This window comes from Hemibagrus wyckioides, linkage group LG17, assembly GCF_019097595.1.
Source record: "Hemibagrus wyckioides isolate EC202008001 linkage group LG17, SWU_Hwy_1.0, whole genome shotgun sequence".
NCBI lineage: Eukaryota > Metazoa > Chordata > Actinopteri > Siluriformes > Bagridae > Hemibagrus > Hemibagrus wyckioides.
The window spans coordinates 13,122,239-13,140,910 of NC_080726.1; the positions used below are offsets into that span (position 1 = coordinate 13,122,239).

Consider the following 18,672-nt stretch of genomic DNA (forward strand, 5'->3'; position numbering starts at 1 on the left):
ATCGTATAAAGTATATCAGATATACTGAGGAGTACATCGTAGCTTATGTGACACTCTTCAAGCCTCATCACTGTAACTGCCCAAAGTTGCAGCTGGTTCTAGTGATGTATAAGCAGCCGCTGACCAAGCAAGGCAGTGTAAAGAGTCTGTTCGTTAGAAATGCGCCGGTGAAATTGCCTAATGACATTGCCGTCCCTCATGCAAATTAGGGCAAATGATTTTTTCACCTAGAACAGAACACCAGATAATCTGACTTATAGACGGATCTCAGATATGAGTTAAACAATCTTAGTTACAAACGGGTGCGTTTGCAATAGGGTGTGTCGAGGGGGGGTTACTAGTTGCTAGGGGTAACAGGGGTGAGGTGCGTGTGTGTGTGTGTGTGTGTGTGTGTGTGTGTGTGTGTGACGCCAACGCGACCCTCGAGTCCCCGCGCGATTCTCTTCACGGGGGTTGGTTGGCTGTAGTGAGGCGCGGGGAGGATGCGAGCGGGGATTTAGTTTCTCAGGCTTTTCCAGTCTGCAGCAGATTATTCCCTTTCACCAACACCCAGCAACGGATTTAGCTTCCCAAAACAAGGTAAGGTGAATAATTACTTCAAATGGTGGTTGAGTTTTGTATATGTACATGCTTGTTTTTATAGCACATGTATAACATAGCTCTGTTGTTGTTGTTTTTTTTGTTGTTTTTTTTTGGAACAAGGGACAGTCTGTCTCCTTCTGCAGCTTCAGTCTGATGACTTTGATAAAAACATGCGCATGTGCGCGTTTCTTTACTTCGCCAATACACATATGACATACTGGGTTTTGGGGGGTTTGGGTTTGTTTTTTTGTTTTTTTAATTTTTTTTTTTTGGCGACGGAGAGTAAAAGTGACAGACATTTAGATCAATGGAAATGATTATAACATTAATCATGAATGTGGTTGTTTTGACTGCACCGCTGTTAGAATATTGTGGAATTTATTCCAGGGCTGTATTTTAATTCCTGTTTGGATTGTATATTTCGGTTGGAAAGCAAGCATCTGTTTATGGCTTTGTTTGCTGCTGCAGACGGCATCATTCATTCGGTCAACTTCGCCAAGCGCGCCAGACTGTCTTCTTGCACATTATAATCAGAGTCACTCAAGTGTGAATTTGGAAAGGACCGCGCTCGATGCGCTTAAAATACAATCCTCTTTTTTTTCCATAAAACATTTATGACCACTGCTTGCTCAACCACTGCAAATATTTATACAGTGTAGCTCCACCTGTGCCTTATAAACGTGACGTTACAAGTCTAGGCTATGGTGACGACGGGTTTTGTTTGTGTGTGTGTGTGTGTGTGTGTTCAAGTTGCTGTTGTTTTCCCGCTGCATATGCAACAGAGAAGTTACATGTAAACATTACAATGTCACCCTATCTTTTTTAGAGCATTATCAGTCAAGAGCGCCTAAGATATATATATATTTTTTGGAATCGGCGATTTCGCATCAGCCCATTGTTCAAGATGTTTTCCAGAGAAGCATGACTCATTGTCTGTTCGTGACGTTTTGACTAAGTTGCTCGTTTACGTCATCAATTTAAACGCTATAAGTAGTCTATTTGGGTATTTGTATTAAATGACAGGCTTTTTTGAAGGGGGTTGGGAATTACATTAGCATTGCAAATAAGCTTTTGAAAAGCACGGACACCTGCTGTCTCGAGCATTTGCATTGCCCCATCACACCCCCCTCCAGACACACACACACACGCACACAAACACATTTCTGCAACCAGAGTCCACAGTTGAGCCCAAATCGAGGGGGCTTCTGCAGACTCCCCCTCTCCCTGCTCGCTTTATCATAACAAAGGCATGGGGCCAAAATGGCTTGTCGGTGAAAAGAGAGGACAAAACCGCCCAGGTTTAATTGTCCGTTTGTCAGTCGGATGGAAAAGCGCGGACTCATACGACGATACGCGCATAGTGGAGGCGCAATGAAAATAAAATTGCAGCACAGTCAGATAGCGACCTGTTTTTTGTCTACTGTAACTATAGGGTAACAACTTAGCTGCAGAGGCAATCACAGGCCAAATCGATTATACTCTAGTGCTGTCTTGAGCTTTAGCCTACCACTTAACCTAAATGTTAACTCACGTTTAAAAATCTTTAAAAAAATTTAACACTTTTTCCAGAAGAACCTCAAGAAAGCTAAAGAAATCTCAGTGTACCAAGAAGAAGGAATCTAGTGTTAAGAAGTCCATACAACTTGACCCTGGGGTGAAGCGTTCATTAATAAAATGAGCTTTTTCATGGTCATGTAGACATCAGTAAAAAGAGACAGGATTTTTTACACAGGATTGTGTATGCCTTATGGAAATCAAGATCATCACAATGAATATGCAGGAATTTTTACCAGCTGAACTCTTAAAAGTGCCTCCATGAGCCTTGTTGCAAAGGTTCTTGAAAAAGAAATAGCTCATTAGACATTTCCTAGTTTATTTACAAGTGTAGATGATTTTTAAGCAGTCTATTAGCTGACTAAAAGTGTAAGATTCACTCTCATTTCTTGTTTTATGTCAGGCTATTGGGTTTTGATAATACCAGCATTAAAACTGTCAAAACAGTGTTGAATACCAAACAAATTTACTCAACAACATTGCTTTAAACTTAGGTGGGAAACTTGCTTTAAACCCTACACACACCCATAATGATATATCTGCTATTTGTACCATTAACTTAAAGGATGTCTATTCAACTTCAGTTTGACGACAAATGCTATGCCAATTAATTTGATATACTCTCACTTTCCTCCCTCTAGATTTGAGACCCAACTTCTCCATATGGAATAGGATGCAGGATTCCTCGTTTCTTGTGGGAATGCTATCTAGCACCGCTGGTTATCGATGAACTGTGTTCCATAAATAATAAAAGAAATAAACAGTGTTTAAGTGAAGGAGCTCAAAGAGCACTTTGTTGATATGGCAGCAACAGAGGCTAACACGGAACCAGTTCAAGTGGATGCTGGGGAGACCAAAGCTGAGGAGGAGCCTTCAAACACAGAGACATCCCCGGTACCAACTGAGGAAACGCAGCCTACCACCGAGGCACCCCAAACCACAGAGACTTCAACAGATAACAAAGTCAAGCCAGCCTCAGAGAAAATCTGGGACTCTTTTCTGAACAAAAGTGGGCTTGGTAAAGTAATGGGAGGGAAGAAGAAAAAAGAGCATAGTACAGTAGAAGAGGTTCTTGCAGAAGATCCAGATAAGACCTCATCCACAAATAAGAATGATCAAGGAGAGGAAGCTGAGCCTAAAGACCAGTCAACTAGTCAGCCTTCAAGTGAAGCAGCGACGGATGGCCAAGTTATTGAAAAAGTACCAGACAATGAGGAGGCTATCCAAGAGCAGAAGGCACCTGGTGCCAAGCCAAAGCAGGGAGAAAAGTCCAGTGTACGTGATTTCATTCGCAATCCTGTTGCCAAGATTTTCTCCCACAAAAGCACAGAGAAAAAAGAAGGCACCGGAGACCTATCAAAACATGGAAAGGTTCGATCAAAATCTCTTGACAGACTGGAGGATGCTGATGGCAGCACAGCTGTAGTGGATCAAAATGAGGACCCACAATCACCAGAAGAGGCAGACAAGTCAACTTCCCAACCTGCAAAACCAATGAAACGCTGGCATTCCTTTAAGAAGCTTATGGCACAAAAGAGCCACAAGAAAAGCACTGATGAAGCCAAGGATGCAGAAGGAGCAGAGGGTGGCAGTGTAGATGCAGCAGGGGACACTGGGACACTGGACTCAACAACAAAGTTAGAGCACACTGGGCAAAAAAGGTGGAAATTGAAGAGGTCATGGACTTTTCAAGGTATAAAGAGAGATCCATCAATTGTCGGAATCCACAAACCAAAGGACAAAGACTCTTCAGATAATCTCAAAGATGAAACTACCCCAGAGGCAGGTCAGGGGGCCATGCAAATTTCTGAAGATGCAAAGGTATCAGGTGATGGAGAAACTCAAGAGAAGACCCCTGAAGATGGAGAAGAGGATAAAGAGGCAACTGCAGCAGCAACTGCAACAACGCATACAAAAATTGTAGACCAGCATGCAAATGATATCTGGACCTCATTTAAAAAGCGAGTAATTCCCAAGTCAAAGAAAGCAGCAGATGCTGGTGGAGAAGAAGAAGAACCAACAGGTGAACAAGAACAGACTGAAGAACCACAGGCGGGTAAAGACTCAGGCAAGACTGCCAAGTCAAAAAGGACACATTTCAACCGTGCTGTCTCACTCAAGAATTTCATACTCCGTAAGGGGAAAAGTACTAGCATCGATATGGGGGATGGCTCAGCAGTACAGAAAGAGAATAAAGAGGAAAGTAAAGACACGGATGGCTCTGCAGACACAGCTGGGGCAACTGACCTCCCACAGGCTGGATCAGAGGACCAGGCTGCCACACCATGTGAGAGCAACAACGGAGCTCAGGTGGTAGATGAGCACAAAAGTTTTGATGGAGAGGATAAGTCCCTCCCAAGCATACCATCTGGCGAGCAGTCAGACACGCCTCACTTATCATCAGAGGGAGGAGACCAGACAGAGCCAAATGCGGAACCCAAGACCAATGGCGAGAACGGATATTCAGGTTCTGCAGCAGAAGACACCACAGCACATAATGAGCCCCCTGTCCAGGTTGATGTTGTAAAGGAAGAAGAGACAAACCAGGAGGACACCAACTCTAGTGACAAAACTTGTGCAAAGGATGGGAAGATTCTGAGTCCAGATGGGAACTGTGGTACTGAAAACACAGTTGCTGAAAGCGGTGAGTGTGAAGCAGCAATTGACTCCACTGACAAAGCAGAACATGGGAAGACAGATTCTTTAGTAGAAGTAGATGCTAGAATTGAGTTAGAGACTGGGGTTTGTTGCAGTCCTGACAATGGAGGGTCCTTTTCTGAGTCAACAAAATACAATGATGAGCCAGATGACCAAGAAGAGACCCTGAAGAGGATGTTTTATCAGGCTGCAACTTCCATCGTTCGAACTGTTTTACTGGCAGCCACAGACCAGTTAGTCAAGGAGAAGGATTTCCTGGACAGTAGTCCAAAATTCTCTCAAACAACAAACCATGGCAATTGTACAGATGTTGATGTTGGTTACTGTCATTGAGCAGTCATTTATTCTGGTTGTTTGTAATAAGAGTCCTCATCACTGTTTTTAAATGTGTATTTGCATGGACAAACTCAGAAGCTATTAATCTGTAATACCCCTATCACTCCTACCCCTTCCTTTTGTTTGATGCTTTGTATTGTATTATTGGTGGGAAGGAACACAATTTCAGTCTTTATAAAATTAGTGATGCTTCTTAATATGTCTGATAGAGAATTCCTAAATAATTAAATTAGCTAAATTGTAGGTCTTTGCCAAGTGTGTATTTTCGTGTTAGCAACAATTAAAGAAGGTACTTTTAACTTTTAGTTTAAAGTTAGGTCTGCAATTTGAAATGGTATATGTGGTAGCGCAAAAATAGTTTAGAAAATATATAACCAATCTGTTATATAGTATGTGCAAATTCTGTATTGTAATATATTTAATCTCTTCTGTTATCATTCAGCAGAAAAAATGGCGGGAAACGTGTGAGGCCAAACAAAGAGGATTAGATCTCCATGGGAGTCGTTCAGCGTGGAGCTTTGCCCCTCCCCCTCCCCCAAAACAGAAGTAATCACACGTTTGTCTCGATTCACCATGGTGAGAAATGCAATCCATATAGCTAAAAAAACTTGAAAAGCAATAATTCAGTCATCAGTCAGCACATTCCATTACTGTCAATGTTTTGCTTGTCTTCTAGTGAGATTTTATATTATCGAAAACGACATTCCTTTGAATTGTTAATCTCAATGATCACATTATGTGATCATAAAGACTGTTAGTTTTATATTAATTGCCATTCTGTCTGTTTGTAGCTTTCCTTTCACTAGGAATATCAATGTGATACACATTTCAGATAACTCCAGACTGCCCCCATTGTGGATTCAATACGGAATGTGCTCTAATCTCTGTGCTTGTTTTTAGACTGTTATGTTGTGTACATGAATAAACCACCATAAAAATATTTATCATTCTCTTGGACTCTTTCTTTCTTTGTCTTTATCCATATAAATAAAATCAATTTAAGAATTCCATTTTATGAGTTGCCATAAACGTAATGGCTAAATACATTAGACGATTGCGATGCATTTTTGTATTACATCACAAAAATTAATTATTAAATAGAATTGAGCTTACATTCATGTGATCGTTGTACTATGCAGTTTGGTGTTTCTTATTTCATATATCCTTATATCTCAATAAATACACTATATGACATGAAGTTTGTGGACACCTTTGAGCATCCATTGCTGATTTAGTCTATAGCCTCTACTCTTCTGCAGAGGATTTCTACTAGATTTTGGAGCGTAACTGTGGGGATTTGTCCAGTCACAAGAGCATTAGAGACATCAGACACCATTGTCGGATGAGGAGGTCTGAGGTGCAGCCGGTGTTCCAAATTATCCCAGGGGTGTTCAGTGAGGTTGAGGTCAGGGCTCTGTGCAGTCCACTCAAGTTATTCCACTTCAACCTTGGCAAACCATACCTTCAAGGATTTTGCTTTGTGCGCAGGGGAATTGTCATTCTGGAACATGTTAGGGACTTGGTCCAGTTACCTTAATGCTACAGTTTACAAAAACATCCTATATAAGTGTGCTTCCAAATTTGTGGTAACAGTTTGATCTCATAATCTAATATGATCTACTGTCCTTTTGGGAAAATCGTATACTTACATTTTTTAAAATATACATAAAAATTGCAGTTTGTGTGGACCTGGCAACCCAGAATGCTATATAATAAATAAGACCGATAACTTAGGATCATAAATAAGAGCCAACCTGAATAAAGAACAATCATAAATAATGTCTGGGGATAAAAAACAGCACAAACACTGCATACTGGCAAACAACAGACTGATGCCTAATGAGCGAGAAGCTCTAAGTCAATATATATTGACAGCTAAACAATGAACTTGAATTTAGCTGGTGATGCTTTGTTACATTAATGCTCAGTGCCCCTGAAGGCCTTTCGTGACCTACTTTATTGTAAGACATATAGGGTACACATATATACGTACAGTTTAAAAAAATAAACAGGTAAAATACCTGCACCCATCTCTCAAGAGCAGGCTCAATCATAAAGTAATATGTCAATACTCATGTAAGGTACAGTTTTTGCATGAGAAAATCATAATTATTATTTTATTTTAAAAAATGTTATAGTCAGCCTTCAAGTGAAGCTTAAACTAAAACTAAAACTAAAACCTAACTTATCTACTGCTGTTATTCTCAGATACCCCAGAGCAAAGTGTTAGCTAGAGTTCACGGAACATTAAACTCACTTTAGATAAAATTCTCTTCAAAAGCAGTCTGTTCGATTAGTAAGAGCTCAGAGAGATGAAACTAATGGCCATGATAACTAGAAATACAGTAAGCAGAGACACTTTGTTGTTTGAGCTCTGTTTGTTAAACGTGGAAAAGATACTCATTGTAAGAAGTATAAAGTAGTAGATTTTAATCACATTTTGAATTCCAGATATGTAAACAAATGTCAAATATGATTACGGTTTGGGTCGAAGAAGCCAATACCTTTCCAGTGAAAATATAAATACAAACAGGCAATACAGGCAAAATATTAACTGTCCATCGGTACCTTCATTATTCACATCCCACATATTTACATACATCCCTTATAATTCAAGATAATAAAATAAAATAATATAAAATAAAATAAAATAATATAAAATAAAGTAAAATAAAATAAGCACTTACAGTCACAGACACTCAATATTTACAACATATACACAGCATAATTTTATTCCATCTTTGACATTTCAAATTTTGTTGTCATGATTTCCTGTGGAAAAAAAAAAGAAAGGCATAAGGACTTCCCAGAAAAAGCAAACATGTTTAAACAATTTAATATGACTGGATATCTCCCAAGGAATAATACAAACTATATTAAATGAGAATGCATATAAAATTGCAGAAATGCACTGTTCCCATCAGAATAGTGTTTATTAGCTCTGTTTTATCCTCTTTTGACAGGCAAGACTTTATAGACTGTAATAGCAAATGAGTATCTCTAAGGCAAGCTTAAGAAAGCTGTTATTATTCAGACAAATGCACTAAAGCTTCTGTGCGCTCATTGTTTTTGGCAGAAAGGAAATAACCAAGAGGGAGAGAGAGAGCGAGGTTAAGTGACATGACGTGGCTGGCTGAGCTCTTCATGCTCCATGTTAGATATGCAGAGTTCGCCTGCTTCTGGCCTGACGTGGTATTACAGAGTAAAAACAAATAACCTTCACAAGCCTTTCTATGGCACTGACCGTCCTGTGCAGTGCATGCATTAATCAGTCTAATTATAGCCATTTCATTTAAAATAAAATATAGAAAGAGAAGTATATAAAATTCCAATTTTAGCTGAAAACCACTCCTCCATGTGACCCAAACTGTGCTGCTAAATTTGTTCAAAGACCACCATGTGCAATCATTTAACCAAAATATTACTGAGGGAATACTGACACTTTTTTTTTAAGTCCCTAACTACATACCTCATCTGAGTCCAACAGAGGGGGCAGTGCACTAAACAACAAAGAAAATGTACACAAGATAGCTGATGTAAATGTATAAAAATAAATGCAATATTACAATCACATATGTTAATGTATGAATCAAGGCACAATGAATACATCCAACACCTATTAATGTCCGAGATCATATTAATCACATTATCTATGATGTTTATAAGACTTACACATCAGCCATTGAAGAGGGGATGTTTTCTTCAACCCATTTCAGATCTTCATCCTGAAGAAAGCACATTTAATTTTATTATAATTAACTTCACTCATTGGTCAAGGCCCATAATATTCATCTAAATGATAGCCCATGTGTAATGAGATATTCAAGATCACATTTGTGGGGAGTTTTTTTTTTTTTGGGGGGGGGGGGGCCTTAAGAAAAAGAAAAGTCTCTTACCACTTTACTAGGCTTCACACTTCCATTGGTCTCTGATTTAATACCTCTCATTTTAACACCTTCTGTAAATTTAAACATGTAGATTAAACTGAATAACAACAAATAAAAAAAATAAGGAAAGACAGCTTGCTTTCCATGGCAAGTCTGCTAAAGAATCCAAGTTCACTTTTGAAATTCACCTACAAGGCCAGTAATGTACAAAGACAGAAATAAAAATAATACTGAAGGGTTGTATTACGGTATAAAAATGCTAGGAATATGTTTTAATTCTTACCAAAGGCTTCATTCACTAGTTGCTCTGCTTCCTCATCACTAATCTCATCCACCAGTGGGCTAAAAGCATACCTGAGGAATAACAAAAACATTACTCATGACTCAATACCTAGCCTTCTTTGTCATTAAAAAGCCTATCGAATCCTGTCAATGTATTGATCTTGAAGAAGCTTTCATAGACGTAAACCTCCGCTTCATGTTCTACCAATTTATTCTACTCTTGTAAGAGAATAAACAAATACTCAAACAGATCGCTTTCTGTCTTTATAAGGTCTAAAATAAACCAGTGGTAAATAAAGTACACAGCAGCCTCCCTGTTTATAAGCTTGGTAAAATGCACCTACTGGGATTTTATATACATGGATGTTTACATAAAGTTTATCCAGGTATAAATGACCCTAGAAGGTTTTAAGATAAAAGCCGCACATCATCCATTTTAAACAACTTGAATTCAGGAGCCAGGCTAAAGGCTTCTTACTCCCATGGCTACCTACTGATATCCTAGCTGAGTGCAAAGGGTTGTTAAAATAAATACAAATAATCATATTAATTATAATCACGCAAATGATTAAATATGGGCTTGGGTGAGGACAAAGCTCATTTGATGTAATTTTCATAATAACATGAAAGTCAGTTAGAGCACACACCTTAATTAGATTTAATAACTGTTCATTAAGCTAATTTATCTGAAAACTCTACCCATAAGCAACTATAAATTATGTAACATCTGACCACATTCTCTTCTGAAAATATTATGACTTGTCAAAGCTTGTCATTTTACAGTGTGACTAAACTAAGCTTTATGAAAAATTGTAAAATTCTAAACTAGATTGCAAATTGTAATCTTGTTTGCAGACATTTGATTGACAGTGTCCAAAAATTCTAGTCATATTGGAGAAAAAAAAAGTTCAGGTTGCTTTGTTAGACAACCATTAATCGTTATTTGCAAAACTTAACCGAGGACTAAAACTCTGAGTGCTTCACCTCTGATTGTTGGCAGATGGCCTCCACAGGAACATGATGACAAGCAAGATAGTAGAGAAGAGAAAACGCCAGAATGCATCATCTATCCACATCTCCCTCCAGTCCTGCAGGAGACATGCAGCATTGTGTAGCATTCATGGTTACAGAACAATCAATCAAATGGCACTCAAATGCATAGGACATGATGCATAAACAGAATAAGCGGAATGGTATTAATATACCATGATACACAGAGATATTACATAATTTTTGCAAAATGGAATAACAGACCCTGATCTTCTAAGACCGGACAATAGTTGGGTCACATTTAACAGTCTTTATATAATTATAATAAAAAAAACTACTGCTAACAAAAAATAAATAAATAAAATTAATAATAAAATAGATAATAATAAAGAAAATGATAATAATAGCACAATAGGGTTACCATCCAATCAGCTACTTGTTGCTGTGCAGTTTTAATGTAACAGTCTGACGCCACTGGCTGGTATGAACCTCCTGTCTATGAATGGTCTAATCTTTGCTATGAAGTATGCAACTACTTATGCAATGACATACCGAATATAATATTGTAAAATAATTCTGTTGGTAATAGCACATCTAGATATTATCCTTTCCTATATGAAAGTAATTAGAAAATTACACTCACAGACTGGCATTTTGATAACTTGAAGGTCTTTGTTGTCCAAATGATAAAAATGACTGAAGCTGAAAAGGAAAATTAGAAATGTTGTAAATCAGGTATTTCATCTGAATATGCTGAGCAGCCAAGTAAAATTATAACGATCCAAAAGAGCTCACCTATGACTGCAAAGATGAGGGTGTTGGTGAAGTGGCGATAAAGGGAGAGCTTAACCACGTTTCTCCTAAGCCGCAAAAGCTTCATGGTTTGTGCCAAGCTTATGAATATGTAACTCAGTGTCAAGGACAAAATCGTTAGCTTACAGCTTACAATCTAAATCACACAATTCATACACAATCCTAACTGAGTTCATAAACTACTAATGCTACACTCTTTTCACAGCCGCACTTTGCAGTGGGTAGTGGGTATTGGATCTATAAAAAGCCTCAAAGTAAACCTAATGTGCAGCTGAGATAAGACGCGTATTAAAACCTCACTCTGTTTACTTTCTGATTCTGGAACAAAATCACAAAAGCAAAGTGGTTAAAACTCAAACACCTTAAGCTTTTGTTTGACAAAAAAGGAGGAAAACAAAGTGGAGCAAAAACAAAAGAACAAAAAGGACCATTTAGAAACTCACATACAGAAGCAGCATTTCACAGCCATTAAGAGGGAGAGCAGGATCGAGGAGGGGGAAAGGAGAGAAACACAGACACAGTGCAATGCAGGATATCCACCAGCAGAGGGTAGAGTCGAGCACAGCCAGTGGAATGGCAGCCAGCAATACTAGGTCATCTTCAGCCTGGCGGGATAATAGAGAGGAAGGATGGAGAGGAAAAGAGAGAAAAAGGAAAAACAGGAGGGGCAGCTCCATGACACCACCACCAAAAAGTTGTGTACACAAACACTCACAGTTCACACCAAGCCAACAGGTAAGCAGTGTGCGATTTGCAAAGTAAGCTTAAAGGAAATCAACTAAAAGTTAGGTGCCAACAAAATAAATACAGCTCACGATAGAGATCGATGGTACTAGATAATATATGATTTCCCTAAATTGTGTTTGTTTTTTAATTCATTTCTATTTTCTATAACACACACATATTGCTGCTGCTTTGATGTACAGTGTTCATTTCACTCCTGAGACTGAAGAGCCTCAGTCTGTTCCCTTGAGTGTTTACAGGACTTACACATGAACTGACTACCTGATTTGAAATAATTAATGGGTTCCTGCTCAATCCTCTTTTATGGCTTCAGTTCTGTCATATCATCATGTCCTTGACTTTTCAATACATCAAAAGTACATTTTGCTAGAGGTGAGCAGTATATCACAAAAATAACATATATATTATATATTTAAAATCATATTTCCTAAAGGAATTTCAAATATACATGATATGGTTTCACCTACATTAAAATATGCTAAATGGCTATAAATACTTATAAATACTATCAATTCTTAGATTAAAATTACTTTTAATAATAACTATTATAGTAAATAATACTTTTAAAAATAAATATAATTAAATTTAAAGATTTAAAGATCTGTGCATCTGTCACTTCCAGTCAATTTGTATTAAAAAACTCAACAAAAGATACCTATAATATCAGAAAAGCATACATTAACATATTTTAACACAATATTGGTATTATGTTGATTATATTATGTTGATGCAGCCCAACCTGAGGCTAATCATCCTGCCATTATTCCATTAATGTTAAATAATAGTGAGCTTCTGATCATTGTGTAAAAAAAGAACAGCAGCGAAGTCTTCCTACATATAAAATGTATACTGTATATTTGACCCTAGTGCAAATGTGCAGTGGCTGCACATAAAAAAATATATATATATAATATCAAATGGATTTGATGGATGGCTAACAAAAAGGATATCCACCACACAACGCAAGAGTCAGTGACAGCCAGAACAATGTCACACAGTAGTCTGCTGGAGCTCCCCTGCTCCTGTGAGAAAGACAGGTTTGCAACTTGAACAGCAGCACCACCACATCCTCAAATTGTTGAAATTGAGCAGAGATCAGGATAAAAAAAAAATCTTTTAAGCGATTGTGGTAGAACTTACACTTCCTTGCTGTGCTGAAAACTGGAAGTGAACTGCTGATCACATTTATAGTTGTAAACGATATATGATTATGAAAGCAGGTGTTGTATCTATAAGGGCAATTGTGAAACTTAAATAATGTAAGCTACTTGATTGCGACACTCCTTACCGAGTTGACTCTGAGAACGCCCTCGACAACGGAGAAGCCGAGATAGAGCAGTCCTACTCCTACCACTCTGTGCAGCAACGCTCCAAGCCTTGGTCTGCAAAAACAAAATATCACTAAATAAGGGATATTCTGTGAAAAAAATCACTTATGTTGAAGCCTATCAGTTGAAACATACCCAATCTATGAGTTATCTATGAGCTACTCAAACCAATTAACAGTGCTGATCTAAAAAGCGGGTTAAAAAAAGACACTATAGAGATTAAGCAACTTACTTGACAATACCATAACCCAGACTGGCAATTATGACAAGCACTCGAGCCAGAGTTCTCTTCACAGCAGACAATACTTCAGCAAAAACCACCGCACCCTGGACTACAAAACAAGACAAAAAAAATGTGCACTTTCACATGCTAGGGTCCACCATTCAACGAAAGAGGATTAGTCGAATGTTGAGTTTCTGTAATGTATCACTAGTGACTAGGCATCATTTAAACATTTTGGGAATGCATCTGGATGCATTATTCTATACATTACAAGTTACCTTGTCCTTAATAAGTGGCAATATCTTCCAATAATTAGACTGTAAGATGCACTTGCACAACCTTTAGATGAACTTAGCTGAACTGGTCTTATAACTGAGTTAGGGATAAACAGGTTTGAGTAAGCTATAGGGCAGGTTTTGTGCTATGCAAACCCTACATACTCATACTACTCCTACAAGTACAAAGGGTGACCACACCCATCAGGTTTTGTGGCATCCAAAAAGAAAGTGCATGTCTGTCAAATGCAAACAACTGCAAAATATCGATTTTGAAGTAGCAATTCCTGTTTAAAGTATTTTAACCATTTGTTAAATGTTGACACGTGTCTGTGGTTCACTACAGAAGCCAGAGAGCTGATTTTAATCTAGCAAACCAGTTAGCAAGCAGGCCTGCAAACTGGTTAACCACCTGGCTCTGATTAGCTCATTTTTGCTGTTTTTTTTTTTAATTAAGTTAAATTCATAATGTCTTTTAATTACTATAATAAATTTTTGAGCCAGCTGCATTTCTACTTCCAAGGATGATACAAACACGAACTGCGTAAATATGTCAGAAAGCAGTTAACAATAGAGTATAGACACTTCTTAGGGACAGTCCCTGATCTCAGAATCTGCTTACAAAAGTAAGTAAGGTTTAGTAAATAAGGTAAGGACTAACAAATATTAAATATTGTAGCAATCTGACCATCAATTCTTAAAATGCAATGCATAGAAAATAATGATGTTAACCTTCAATGTTAACGACCTTATGATATCATTATTGTGGTTGCAATGGGAAATCCCCCAATTTCGTAGAGCGCTCAATAGACCAGCTTTCTGCTGTCTAGAAATACTGTTTAATTATAGAGCAGATGTCCCAAGGGGTTTGGGATTGCCCACACTTTCGTGCCTTTAAAAGCCTCTGAAAACAGCACAGGCCCAATTTTCCCTAGTTAACATTGATAATCATATTAGTCATCATGCCATACATTTTTGCCTTGCTCTGTTGGTGTACTCTTAAATTCTCTTAAACTCTCAAGACTAATTAAAGTCATGCCTGTAAGGCTGGAACAACTCTTGGAAACGGACTTTGGATTTGGTGCCAATGATTATATTTGAATTTGTCATAGAATGGTTTATAATGAATATGAAGTGTGCAAAAGAAAATGTCGTGATCCCTTCAACAAAAAAGCTTGAAGTAGCCGATCATCAACTTCATACATCAGCATTTCCTAAACCTAGCAGCCCTTTTTCACTGAAACCTGGTGGTTATATTCCTCACATGGCATTATACAAGCTAGAAGACAGAAAATGACACAGCATATTATATAAAGTATAGGACATTTTGCACAAGTTAGGTTTGGAAAATACTAGTAGAAAGTAGTGCAATTGATTTTCATTTGAAATTTGAAACCTTATAACTAAGATTAGAAGCATTGTTTGGTATCCATAAAAGTATCAGTGCCATCAGAGTGAACCATCTACAATATGACAGTTGATATGAAGAGTCCAGAAGAAAGCTTAATTTCTACAAAAAAACACCTTTCCAATATTAAACCAGCAATACTTAAGTATCAATAATGAATCAGAATTACTTAGTAATTCTCAACTACTTTACATCAAATTCCAATCTTAACCTAGTATAAATTTAAAGTAATCTGAAGACATTGAAACTTTTTGGAATATGGGTGTATGCTTTAGTTAGCAAACAGTGATATGAGTAGTTTTTTTTTGCTTTTCAATAATGTGAAGTTTGGACGATAAAAGAACACTGACTGGCAAAAATTAGATTTCGAATGGTTTTCACCAGAAAAAGGTAATCGACAGGCTTTTACCCGAGAGTCCATCATAGCGGATGCTCTGAAACTCTGCATAGTAGACAGCCTTCTCTAGCATGCCCAGGAAAATGACACCTCCTATCCAGAACTGGATACGCAAAAGGTCTCTCCAGTAGCAGGCAGAGAGAGCAAGCCACAGCACACCCAACAGCACGTAAATGATGCACATCACCATGTAGAACTGAGGGAAGAATCCCATAAAATACATGGATGTTATAATACAAATAGAGTAAACAAACTAATTACAGAAGTGCACGTAAAATGTGCAACAAAGTTCAAAGGAGAAAACAGCGACCATGTAAAGGAAGAATTTTCCCGCCTTACAATCATAAGAGGCCACTCCGAGGCTGACATGTACTGATGAGGACCCCACATGGTGATTTCCACTGTGGACAGAGTAAATATACTCAGAAAAAATCTAAAAACACACTGATATAGATCTGTGCTTTTCTTCTCGTTGTGTGTCTTACACGTAATGCTCCATTTTGTATCTGTGTCTGGCTTTGTAATGTAGATAATGAACATGTAAGGGCTGTCCTCCCAAGTCTGTGCCACGGCTTCTTGTGCGGGGTTCTGGCACAACAACAGAAAAATGGGTTAAATAACAAGAAATTACTTACAGGTTACATACACTAAACTAACTCACCTGATCAGCTGACGGAATCTTGTCTTTATTTTCCACAACACTGCTTGACACCTTTGGATGAGTTTCTGAGGCCTGAAGAGAGAGATTTTTTAATAGCTCAGTATACATACATAACATCTGTGATTGAAATACTCCATGGTTACTGCACAACAAACAAATATACTAATTACAATAATTAATATCAAACTAGTAATTACAATGTGATTAGTGGAAGTGACAGTAAGTAACAATTCCATGATTTGCAATTAACTGATAAATTATGTTACAATATGCCATGTTGGGAATAAAGTAAAACCTCAACATGTGACTCCAAGTATCAAGAAAAAGTTGTTCTTTCTGCTGCTCCCTGTTTTTTTTTTTTTTTTGTTTTTTGTTTTGTTTTTTGGGGGGGGGTCATAAGTATTCTTTATAAATATAGATAACAAAATGTATTAAAAAATATTTAAAAATTTTTCGTTTTGACAACATTCTGTGCTATCTTTCAACTCCTTTACCTCTGTGTCTCTCCTCCTCCTAGCTGGTGTATTTGATGTTACCTAAAACGCAGAAAATATCCATTGTTTAGCACATCTGAAGGTTGAATAAGGTACAACTTTAGCTGTCACCAAATAAAACATCTATACATTTCACATGGAGAACCTCACCAGTTGTTGAGTTTTCAGAGGTGTTTGTTTATCAAAATCTGGCACTGCCAACTGTAGCAAGAAAATATAAAAGGAATGTCAAATGACAAAAAGGCATGCAGACTTAGTACCACACTGATCTATTATTATTAGAAACAAAATGCTTGTCATTAATAATCCATTAAGACTCAGCCATTATGCCGCTGAAATTTTAGACAGCGCCAATTTTTTAAATCTTCAAATAATAAAATTAAAGCTGGCGTACCACATTTTTGGCCATGGGTCGGTGGCATTCGATCGGATCGTACTTGTGGGTGATAAAGGACCCGCTGTCTCCGATCTTACTCACTGTTTCGCTGCCGAAGTACGACGACGCCCTTTGAGACTGTCAGATACAAATCACACACCCAATTTCACACTGATATACTTTTAAAAAAAAAACATTAACAAAAGTGTACTGAACATTCAATAAAGCAGCATACTGACATCTAGACCAAATGCTTCTTCAAAGCACCGGCAGCTGCGTAGATACCACGATATAGTCAAGTTTACAGGAGGATTGCATTCTTCTCTGAGCCCTAAAAACCGCAACACATTAAAGAACATCTTTAGGGTTATATGTGTAAATAGTGGTTTCATTTAAAAAGAAAAATGGGCAGAAAATCTTGTAAGTGATTACAGGAAAAATGTGTGGAGTGATGTGACATCTCATTAAGTGTATACTTACATTTGATTTCAATCAGGGACTTATTAAACATCGTCTTTGGGTAATAGAAGTAATTTTGTTTCTTTATTATGTCCTGCAGAGTGGAAAGCAGAAAGAGCATTTTAACATGCCAGGTGTATGGATCATATGGGTGTATATTCACCAGCACCTCCTACTCTAGCTACTGAACAAGTTAACCTAAAAAACAGTGTACAAATCTCACCTACCAGTTTGCAGACAATCCGAGCATTATTAGATAAGAAATTCGATAGAATTATAAGAGGTGTTAACTAGAGGCGTCTCAAGCTCATATTTCGCATTAAAATAATCAGCACCAGTAGTCTTGCTAAACACATAAACAATATTGCCAGGCTAGCTTCCTAGCCTGCTAGCACCAGGAAATCGTTTAATATTACAAATGGTAAAAGTGCTTTGTTGCTTTGTCTTGATGTCTTAAATGTATACCGAATCACTGAATTACACAAATATATCAATTTACACTAAAATGTTATCTAGTTACTTCGCTACATGTAGCAAACCCCTGGCTAGCAGAGTCAAGAAGGCTACTCAACTTACGCTGTCCACATCGAGAGTCCATTTCCCCTTCTCTAATACGGCATTAAGCGGCGGAATGGATGTTAAAATGAAAGCCAATGCAAGCAAAGTGTTTCTCCGATTTGGCGAGAATACACAGTGGGTTACAAAAGTTGCCATTTTCTGTTAGATCTCAGTGACAACTTCACCGAGGGCTACTACACTACTGTACTTCCCATCTAAGTGTGCCATTGTGTGACGTCATGTGGTGGGCGGGGCACGTTTGCTTTGAACGTGTTATAGGCGGAAGTGCTGCAGGACGTGCCAATATTGTCAAGATGAATAAATTCAAGAAGTCAAGTGAAGAGGCTTTTTAGTGTCATTTCAACCACATATAGCTGACGCAGTCAGTAGTGAAATGAGACAACGTTTCTCCAGGACCCTGGTGCTATATAGACAACATACATCATATGGCTACAGAATATAAACAAGAACACAGAGCTAGGGAGAGAAAGATTGTCCTAGCTACATAAAGTGCAAGGTGTGCAAACAGTGCAAGACAGAAAATACAAAAAAACAACACAAGATAGTACAGGACACATAGCACAAAAAATAATTGCAACAAAAAATGTGCAAACTAGAGAAACTATAAACCAATGGTATCTTATAAC

At 37.8% G+C, this 18,672-nt stretch overlaps 2 protein-coding genes across 3 annotated transcripts; one reads left to right on the forward strand and one right to left on the reverse strand.

The window, feature by feature from the left end:
* The first annotated feature begins 419 nt into the window (after positions 1 to 419).
* On the forward strand, positions 420 to 6,070 carry si:ch211-137a8.4 (glutamic acid-rich protein). Of its 2 annotated transcripts, none has more exons than XM_058413859.1 (3): positions 420 to 579; positions 2,778 to 4,780; positions 5,573 to 6,070. In XM_058413859.1, the coding sequence occupies exons 2-3, from the start codon at positions 2,938 to 2,940 to the stop codon at positions 5,596 to 5,598; spliced, it is 1,869 nt and encodes a 622-aa protein (XP_058269842.1). In that variant the 5' UTR covers positions 420 to 579; positions 2,778 to 2,937; the 3' UTR covers positions 5,599 to 6,070. The 2 variants fall into 2 exon arrangements, with proteins under 2 accessions (XP_058269842.1, XP_058269843.1); XM_058413860.1 differs by having other exon boundaries at positions 5,576 to 6,070.
* A 1,473-nt stretch (positions 6,071 to 7,543) lies between these two features.
* Positions 7,544 to 18,266, reverse strand: zgc:162698 (Transmembrane protein 87A-like). The gene is made up of 21 exons (XM_058414310.1): positions 18,044 to 18,266; positions 17,489 to 17,561; positions 17,248 to 17,339; positions 17,027 to 17,146; positions 16,783 to 16,833; positions 16,633 to 16,674; positions 16,139 to 16,210; positions 15,963 to 16,065; positions 15,817 to 15,878; positions 15,490 to 15,673; positions 13,407 to 13,506; positions 13,135 to 13,228; positions 12,801 to 12,868; positions 11,085 to 11,197; positions 10,933 to 10,991; positions 10,284 to 10,387; positions 9,301 to 9,371; positions 9,027 to 9,088; positions 8,803 to 8,855; positions 8,600 to 8,630; positions 7,544 to 7,902 (listed from the first exon to the last, which is right to left on the reverse strand). Exons 1-21 carry the CDS (start codon positions 18,179 to 18,181, stop codon positions 7,861 to 7,863), a joined length of 1,734 nt encoding a protein of 577 aa, XP_058270293.1. The 5' UTR covers positions 18,182 to 18,266; the 3' UTR covers positions 7,544 to 7,860.
* Positions 18,267 to 18,672: the final 406 nt, after the last annotated feature.

Coding starts and splice junctions, on each gene's coding strand:
- si:ch211-137a8.4 (XM_058413859.1), top strand. CDS start 2,938: ATGGCAGCAACAGAGGCTAACACGGAACCAGTTCAAGTGGATGCTGGG. Junction 4,781..5,572: donor AAACACAGTTGCTGAAAGCG/GTGAGTGTGAAG, acceptor GTTATCATTCAG/CAGAAAAAATGGCGGGAAAC.
- zgc:162698 (XM_058414310.1), bottom strand. CDS start 18,181: ATGGCAACTTTTGTAACCCACTGTGTATTCTCGCCAAATCGGAGAAAC. Junction 13,229..13,406: donor CTGGGTTATGGTATTGTCAA/GTAAGTTGCTTA, acceptor TTGTTTTTGCAG/ACCAAGGCTTGGAGCGTTGC. Junction 8,856..9,026: donor GTGTGAAGCCTAGTAAAGTG/GTAAGAGACTTT, acceptor TGCTTTCTTCAG/GATGAAGATCTGAAATGGGT.